The sequence below is a fragment of the Rhincodon typus genome, chromosome 16 (genome assembly GCF_021869965.1).
Source record: "Rhincodon typus isolate 14 chromosome 16, sRhiTyp1.1, whole genome shotgun sequence".
Classification (NCBI taxonomy): domain Eukaryota; kingdom Metazoa; phylum Chordata; class Chondrichthyes; order Orectolobiformes; family Rhincodontidae; genus Rhincodon; species Rhincodon typus.
Genome location: NC_063347.1, coordinates 27,929,222 through 27,938,796, shown reverse-complemented (window position 1 = coordinate 27,938,796; position 9,575 = coordinate 27,929,222). Strand labels below are relative to the sequence as shown.

Sequence of the window (9,575 nt, the reverse complement as noted above, 5' to 3'; positions counted from 1 at the left end):
TTCTCTTCTGTCTGTGGAATCTTGAGTGACATTTGAGTATTTTCACTATGTCTCTAGTTTTAATGGGTTTAGTTGCTTAAAAGAATGTTTTATAATGAGTAGCAGTGTATTAGAATAACTTCTGGACTTTTCTTATCATCTCTGCCTTAATGAAACCCCAATGTGGTTTTCTTTGCATTTTCTTATTGTATGGAAATTGATTTGTAAATGCCAAGAGTTGTTGAAGATATAATTACTGACCTCTCATGTATTCTCAATTAGAATTTCTCCACGATTGGTTGCCAGCCCTTCAATTACCTAGGCCCTAAGCTCTCTTCCTGAAGCTCTGTTCCAGAATCTGAAAAGACCTCAGGGCTTTTATTGGTTAATGTGGGTACTGTGATATTGGAATGGGTAGCGTGTTCCACCTCCATAATGATGCCACCATGGACTGATAAAAACTCTGGTAAGCTTGTCGCACCATATATTACATTGAAGAGAAATGAATAAGCAGGCTATTGTGGATCATTTACTGAACAACAATAAGTACTGTATGCACTGATTCAGTTGATTATTTTATCCTGTAGAGAATCCAATTTCTGAGATGAGTAATATCAACGGCTGGAGTGTTGTCAGACTGCGGCATGTCTTGTTCACTGGTCAGAAAACTGACGGGGAGCATATGTAAATTCCCTGGAAGAGACCTGAGGGAACCACGTGCCATTCAGGCACTTAAGTAGACACCATGAAGTCAGCCCCAATGACGGGATCACCAGCACAAATGCTGTATCTTCTGGGAGCTGCTGGTCAGTCAGAAACTGGCAACTCCTCATATCGTCAGCAATAACAGGAGTGACCAGTGTCAGTGAGGCACCCACAAGAGGCCCAGGATACACCCATCATATGTCCCCAGGCCAAAGGTGAGTGAAGGCGAGTTATGGCTTGAACGTTGCGGTGGGCGGAGGGGCGAGAGAAGCGGTCGTGCCCATGAATGGGGTACCTGAAGGTTGGCATAGAGTGGCAGATAGTGAGGGATCCACTGGGAAGCCACTGGCAAATGCTGTAGACTACGTGGTCTCCATTGAGCCACCACTAAATGAAAGTGTGTTTCAGGTGGGGGTGGGCGGTTCTGAGTGGTGCGGAGGACAATGAGTGGAGTGGCTTTGATCGGTTTATTAATAAGTCTCCTGAAGATCTCGCTCCCGGTTAACCGGACTCCCCGGCGACCCCATGAGCTTGCTGGGGAGAAGGGCCGGAGAAGAGGCTCTGCCCCGAGTTCAAGTGATTACCGCCGCCATGGGCTGCATCCAACCCCCCACCTTCCTCCAGTAAATTATGAGCGGCAATTAAAACACACACACAAACTCTGCACCACCATTCTGAATGGCATTCCATTCCCCAGTTGCAAAAATGGAGCAAAAAGAAAACGAGTTTAGTGTTTTACACACTGTCAAAGCAGCAACTGAACGGTTTGATGTACACTGCGGATTTCTCGAGAAATATGTTTTGAGTGGCGAAATAAGGATCTGGATTTCACTCTCTCGCGGTTAAGAAATGGCTCGATCTCCCGGTGCTGTTTCCGAACCCCGCACTCATTTCTGCCATGATCAACGTCTTGTTTCGAGCAATTTTACGCATTTTCTATGAATTCCGTTTTGCAGACCTCGGCTGATTTCAGTGGAACCCGTAGAAAAGTGGAGCGCCGTGAAAGCTGCACTTGGCAAAATAAATAATGAAGGGGGTTAAATCCTGTTTAGATACGACTATCAGCTGAACACTGTCCCCTTTTGTTTTCCTAAGGTAAACTGCCTTCCAGCAGCCATTAAAACCGTTAGCTTGATGGGAAACTTCTATTTAGTGCAAAAGATGACCCTTGTAATATGCTGTAGCTGAAAACACGAAAATGTTAGCCTGGGTGTACAAAAATACCGCAGCGATTCCTCCCTCTATGTCTCTCCCACCCTTTCCGGACGTAAATTCGTCTGTAATTACAGAATTGGAGCAGTGTTCGGAACTGAACAGCACTGAGAGAGACTGGAGGATGAGGCAGAGACTATTTCAATCAAAAGATTACCAGGAAACCAACGATTCCGTGGCGTTAATATTGAAGTTGGTTATAGGAAACGATTCTGGTCGGGATTTTTGTAAAGTCTGTATTGAATCCGTCACTTGATGCGCTGGCCGACACTCCTCCGAAAGCAGATTTTATTTTAAACAATCTGTTTCTCTTTTTCATTATTAACTTCACTGGCGTCTTGTGAAACTTTGCCGGATGTTGTTGGAAAAGCCCGTGTACGGAGCAATTTGCCTTTCCCTTCGCTCTGCCTTTCACTATGAAATTAAGCTTTCTTCTTGTTCGGAGAAAATAAAAACAAAATTGCAATTAACTCAGGGCTTCTTTCTGTTGTTGTCCCGTCTTTCCCAAAGTGGAATCGGAGCAGCTATGATGTTGGGTGTGTGTTTATGGAGACTTTACTTTTCAGTACTTTAATAGGCTGCACAGTTTTAAACCTCGATGTAAGTTCTAGGTGATACAACATTTCAAGACAAGGATGGCCAGCATTCTTGCCACCACCCCACCCCAAAAAGAAAGCACACTCTGGCTGTCTTCACATTTCTTGTTTGCTCCTTCAGTTTCTTCAAATTTTGTGCTCACGGGGTTTTGGAAAGGGTTCTTTGTTTATCCAATTGCCTCGCTGATGGATAAATCAGTTCATATCAGCGTCTCGAACTTGGTGCAAATGTCAATGAATGATTTAAACCGGTAAATATAGGTACATACATGTTACACAAGTGTACAATAAGACACAAACTTGCGCTCTTCAAATCTGATGTACTTTCCATAGTCTCCTCTTGCGTTGCCTGTGTAATGAGAACCGTTCCAATGTATTAGACCAGAAATATAAACCCATGGTTGCAAATGATTTTTTTTCTAGAAAGAGGCAGCAATAACACATTCTTTCTTAGGTCAGTTCGTAGCAAACACTTTAATTATAGGTTCATGATTTACACCTAGTTGTAATGGTGTGGAAATGTTAAATTCCAGTCGGTAACAGCGATTCTCGTTGTTCAGTTATAAATCGCTTTCTGGTTTTAGGTGGAACAAAAAGCAAGATCAATGAGTTGCCAACGGATAGTGAGTGGTCTGGGTTGAACACTCGGTGTGAAATGGCGAGGTGTCCCCGTGGCTGGTGGGGAATAGGACAGACAGCTTTAAAAGCTGGGGCTGGGGAGGGAGCGGCGCATGCGCAGCTGGTCGAGCCGCTTGCCCGCGGGAGGAGTCAAAGCTTCGAGTTGAGGAGAAGAGTGAGGGAGGGATGGAGTGAGTGAGGGAGGGAGGGAGGACAGGTGAGAGCCAGGGAGCGGAGCAGGGAGCACGAAGCCTGTAGTGGATCATGGTCCTGTGTGGATCGCCCAGCCTGGAGTTGGTGTGGTTGCGGACGCCAGTGGATTGTGTGTAAAACCCGGGCTCCTGGTACAAACCTGAAGGCTGAGCCGCACATAGGAGCTCAGGAAATACTGAGTGGCTGCAAGCAGGGGAGGGGAAGGAGAGGGCTTGAGGTTGAGGTGGGGGGGGGGAGCAGAGGTCGTGCTCTGGAGATAGATCATCCAACTCTGCAAAGCTCAGGCTTCTGGCCACAGCCTCAGAATGTCAGCCAGGACTTTTGAACCATGTGTGTGGGACCGTTCACTGTCCGCGGACTCCGCTTTCTAACAAGTCCGGACGCTGTGCCATACAAAATCCCAACCCGAGTGCGGACCGAAAACTTGATTCGAGACTTCAAGAAGGAAATCTTGCCTGTTTGAACTCAAAGCCAGCGGAGATCAGAAGAGAGAGAGAGAGAGTGCGGGGGGAGGGGGGCTGCTGGGGAAAGCTCTCGCAGTTTATTGCTGACGATCTGGCCAAAGGCACTTCGTTCCTGAATATTTTATTCCATCCAAAGTGTTTCCGTACATCACGCCCACAGTTTGTTAGAAGCACTAATTATTTCTATTGCAGATGGACATTGATGTCAATAGCCCTCATTCCTTGGAAGAGAAATAGTGGCGGTATACTCCGCTCGGATCAGTTAAGAAAAAGGAATGCTGCTGAGACGCTTAATTCACTGAGCCAGGTTTCAATAATTCGATCTGAAAAGTCAATTTTCATCGTGTTGATCCTCGGAGCCCTTACGCCACAGACATCTTAACCCGTTTCATGCTTTGGCGGGAGAGATCAGGACGTTAAGCAAAAGATCACCGCAGAGGAATTACCTGCTTGATACTGTAAGCTTGGATTACTTGGTGACCGCTTTGCCAAAGAAGTATGGGGGTAGGTCTGCCATGAGACTGCAGCATCGTTCATGGCTTTTTTTTTAAAAAAAAATTGAGATGTACAAATGTCTTGTAAATGAGCTGCGCTGTTAGTAACCTTTTATATAAGCGTGCGGTAGCTGTGTGAATCATGACCATTTCTAATATTAGATGCTGCAGTAAACTAACATTAGGCTCTACAAGTACGTGTTCGCTCTTACGTTTGGTCAGGAACCTTGCTTTTTTTTAACTGCAATACTGTATAAAAACTGCAGAACATGTTCCTGACACAAAGTGGCTTTTATAAATTGCACACAGGCAGATTGCGATTGATAATGCTATCTAAGAAGTATCTTCTCCGAACTCACCATCTCAATGGTTCTCTATTTTAATGTTAACTGTTGAGTCTACTTGTACATGACAGGATGTAATAACAATGACATTACTGAGGTCCAGTCAAGAACTAATTTCAGTTTGGGTGAACATGCACATTGTCTCAGATGGTAGTGCAGGTATTTCTGTCCAAGCAATGTGAAAATAACCCTCTTCCTCTCTGGGACGTCTGGTACCTATTTATGATATTAAAAAAGACTGGGATGTGTGCACAATTACATTTTAATTTTAAAACTTATTACAAATGTATACTTTATAAGTTCTGTGCCGTATTTTCTCAAACGGTGTGTAGCTCCATCTAGTGTGGAGTGACCTTCGTGCGCTTGTTTCATTCCAAACAAAATAGCTCAGGTTAATCTTTTTGAGGACGCATAACTCCAGCTGAACAGCCAAAGGGAGCTGAAAAACCATATCACAGTTTTAAAAATGTCACAGTTAACAAAACAACACCGAGGTTTTGTAAACCAATAACGCGAATCTAATGGAAACAAACTTATTATTTTCCGTTAGACGTCACGTTGAAATCAAAGTGGTGATTTTAAATTATATTTAAGTGGCCCCATGTCAGTTTGCTGAACTGCCACTTCGAGAATGTGGAAAAATACAACTACAGGAAGTTAGTCCCTTGTAATGATTCCTGGTTTTTCAACGTGCACTCTGCTGCGGGGGAAAAAAAACAATCCGTGACTAGAACGAATATGATTTGATTTACAACCTGCTAAATTCACGACTTTAATGGAGTGCCATAGAAAATAGAGTCGTCCACTGGTCTCAAATGACCATTGAGTTGAAGGCTTCTTAACCCCAAAGTAATGTTTATTGACCCGGGCAGGGGCAACTTCTGAAAGATTATGATTCGTGGTCTGGCAAAGAATGACAAATAAAAGCTACTTGTCCCCAAATCGCGGTATTTAAACACGGCAAAAAATGTTGACGAAGCTGGCAAACATAAGGCCCGAAATTTTCAGCAGCATCAAACATCAAGAGTGAAAATAAAAATGAATTTGGACATCTGAAGCTAGTGATTTCGCAGTGCCGGGGAAAATGTATTTGCACATCTACCCGGAAACATCATCATTTAAAAAGAAATGCAGAGACTAAGATGCAGGATTTTAGTTTTCACACATTGTAATGATCGAATTCCACTTTTATCTGGAAGCTAGCGCCATTATTTCAAAGCACTAACTGCTCAAGCAAGAGGTGATACTAAACAGAATGGTTGATGGAGTTTGCACTATTACAAGCGGGACTGTACATTGCAGAACAGCTGTGACTCTGGAATATTGATGTCTTAAGTTTCGGATGATCACGAACTTAATGTTGATGTCTTAAGCACAACAAAAGGAAATAGTGTCATGGAGCAGGTTTTCCTTCTCCCTCCACAGCTTTATCTACAGTTGCGGGGGCCAATTTACTTTTTTTTGTATATACACTGGAAGTCTTGCATTATTACAGTTTGCCTGACGCGACCTTTTAAAAATGTCCCTGAATAGTTCAGCCGGCCGACTCACTTTTAACGAGATCGGACTTATAGAAACGGATTGTCTATTCCCTGAAATTGAAAGAGGTCCAGGCATCAGTCAGGGAAATGTCTTTAGAAGAAGCGAGTTGCATGCCCTTGGGTAGAGGAAGAAGGGGGGTCTTATTAAGACGTAGTTTCTAACCGAATGGAGTACCGAGTCTGAAATGATAAGTTGTTATTCCTGTTGATTTTGAGGGGGTTGTTTGGGGGAGTTGGGGGTGTTTGAATTGGCTGTAATTGGAATCAATAGACCATCTGCCTTGAGCAGAAATGATAATCGTAGAAAGAACGTTGTATAATTGGCTGCTGATTCTGAACTCGCAAAAGAGAAGGAGGCACTGTCATGGGGGTGGGGAGATAAGGGCCGGGCGTACAAGATTCCTACCTTTGCAGGAGACTAAATGTCAGTGACTGCATGTTCTGGAGCATTATACTAGAAGTGACAGGATCTCTGCTGTTGGGGGAGCGTTCGGAAGTGAGTGTTTATTGGGCACGATGTAATCTTATGTTTGAGATGTATTTTGGTGGTGCTGGCCACCTTGCCTTCATCCAGCAACCACCCCCTCCCCCCAGCCCAACTTTAGAAATTGGAAAACAAATTGCAAGTGAATCGTCAAATAAGTGATATTGGTTTTATTCGTAGTTGAAACTTAACTTCTACAAAAGATGTCTAAAGATTAATAAATCAACGTATTTCTCGCTAACGAGTAGTTGTTTGCGAAGTTCAATCACTTTATATAATTTACTTTAATGAAAATGATTGCAGTGGCCTATTATAATACAGGACACGTCTTTTTAAAATCACAGCCAGATTCCTTAACTTACACTGAACAGTCAAAATAATTCAATCGATGACTATTTCTGGAATTTTATTTGCGAGAAATAATATGGATGCGGAAAGCATAAAATGATACAAGGGCTTTCTAAAACACATAGACAGAGGATTTGTGCTCTCACGTTGAAACTGACTACCTAATACTATTGAAAAAGTGAGAAGCAATAAATTTGCTGTGGCAGTTACAGAGATAGGAAAAAACGGTACGTCCGTTTCAGCTGTGTGATACATATCCATTTAAACCACAATCTATTCCACAACGATTGTTATTTTTGGAATTGCACAAATGCGTTCAGTTCGCCATTTTGGCGAACACTGACAGGTAACTTTTCAGTTCACGTTGAGTGGAAACTGTTTCGAAGTCTTACAACTATATCCTCGCTGTCCCTATTGCTTTAGTTTCGGAGGTTTCCTGACTCCCTCCCATTAGATCATCCGAGGGATGAGGGAGCCCCCGTGTGTTGAACGCAAGATTCCTGGAATCATGAGTCCTAAGCTGATTTTAAAGAAATGTTTCTTTGCCACTTTGACAGGAAGTTTGTGTGTGTGTGTGTGTGTGTGTGTGGTGGTGGTGAGGGGTAGAGGATGGGGGGATTGATGCGGGGTTGGAGTTTAGCTTCCACATTTTGAAACCCATTTCAAATCGTACAACCGCCGATTTCTAATTGCTTGGCAGTTAAGTCTGCGTTGGTTGAACATATTAAATAGATTAAGTGTTTTAGATCGACTGCAAACCCTTCTGACAGTTTATTTTCAAAGCAACGGAACGATGAAAAATAAATGACCTTAGGAAAATCAAAACAACAAAGTACCCCGCAGGGTGTCATTTGTAAAGCTCCTGCCTAACTCCCACCCCCCTGCCATGAATACACGTCTCTCATTTTGATGGTTATCATATAATCGTATTACGGAAGTAACGTTCGTATTGTGAGGAACCCTCATCCATCCACTCTCTGCTAGCTGCGGTGCAACAATCTGTCCGAGCCGTGCAAAGATGTCGCTGGCTGCAAACTGCACTGAGCTGGAATCTTTTGTTATAAACTGATAGCCGAGTGCCTCCAGCTTCCTGATATCTCCAGAGCATAGACGATGGTTTTGATATTGCTTTTCAATTTGGCTTTGGACATTGGAATTTTCAGATAAGTAAGTGTGTCTGGAGACAGGTTTAGTGATAAATGACCAGGCTGTGACATCTAGGTGATAGATGTGGGGATGCGGATATAAGGTAAAGTTGCTCTGTGCTTCATCATGTTTGGGCACTGGGCAGGGACAAAGTCGGTAAAGATGTTTGGACGGCTGTCTGTCAGTTCCTTTCCCTCTTCTCCATTTCTCTACTTCTAAAAAAAACGCATTCTTCATTTGCTGTCGTGAAAAGCTGACTTACTATTTGCATTCTAAGAATACTTTGTCTAAAGGAAAACAGAAAAGTGACGGGAATGGGAGAAGTGTGGATCACTCCAATTGAACAACAGCAACAGAAAGAGGGCATGGAATTGTTGGCCTTGTTGAAATAATCTCTTTCCACAAGGAAACAAATGACTATGAGGCTCTACAGTTCTACCTTTGAAGGTGTAAATAATTCTTGGTTCGGAATCTAAGTCATTCGTTGTTCTTATTTTGCTGTGTCACCGGCTCTAATTAAGAAATCAGAGCTTTCCAAATATATTTGAGTGTGCTGTACAATCTCCACCCAGCCCATGTGATCGAAACAGTTTCCTGTTTAAATATTTCTGCTTAGGAAGATATTTACATAACGTTTTGATGATCTCCTAACATGTACTAAGTGCACTTAGTGCAATTTATATAAACAAATATTGTGACTACTAGCGGTAGTGCACTTATCTCGCATTGATTATCATCAAACAGTCATAGAAGGACGGTTGACTCCACACAATCCTATCATCTGTTAGTGTATCAGATTGCAGTCTGAATATTTCAGTGATAAAACATAAAAAAGATGCTCAGAACCGACAGAACATTTTATCTATTGGCGTAAACACGGGAAATTGAAGTGAATCGTACCGCGCATTAAAAACGTTAAGGACCCTGGGTTTTCTTCTTTCATATTAGTGTTTTTAAATTCAATTTCCATAAACTGCCTGTGGACACCAAGCCAAATATTTCATGCTTAATCATTTTATATCTTTTTTGACAAAAAAAAACTACAAGGTCAATTTGCCCACAGAACTATTTCTTTAGTTCTCTTCAGACTGAGTTAGATGTTAACAGTAATTCTCAAAATAGTCGGCTATTCGCTCTGCTTGCAGAGGCCACAGGGTACAATGTTACCTCCTTAACATCAAACCCATTTTAATCTTATTATTTCAAATGATCACATTGTCAATAAAGGCCCATAGCATTTGCCTTCCAAAAAAAAGTGTATTTGACATGACTGGATATAATCCAGGAATTCATCAATCCTATAATTTTAACACAGTTTCCTTTACTTTCACCATTTACAGTGGGAGTTTTCGTGTCGCTAACAGAAGTAGGTTTATATTGACTAGGCTTGTTGCCATTTTGGTTTAAAACTCAGGCTTTTCGTAAATTGTT

At 42.4% G+C, this 9,575-nt stretch overlaps 1 protein-coding gene across 5 annotated transcripts in view; it reads left to right on the top strand.

The window, feature by feature from the left end:
• Positions 1-723: 723 nt before the first annotated feature.
• Positions 724-9,575, top strand: part of wnt5a (wingless-type MMTV integration site family, member 5a) — a 33,318-nt gene continuing 24,466 nt past the window's right edge. Inside the window, exon 1 of one of the 5 annotated variants that reach the window (XM_048606596.1) lies at positions 724-899. Coding sequence is in view for 2 of the 5 variants with exons in the window: in XM_048606593.1 (XP_048462550.1) it covers positions 6,603-6,662 (60 nt within the window). In the remaining 3 variants the exon portion in view is untranslated. Of the gene's footprint in view, positions 900-4,130; positions 4,292-6,589; positions 6,663-7,881; positions 8,166-9,575 lie in introns of those variants that run through there. The other 4 variants (XM_048606595.1, XM_048606594.1, XM_048606593.1 and 1 more) reach the window with 4 other exon arrangements.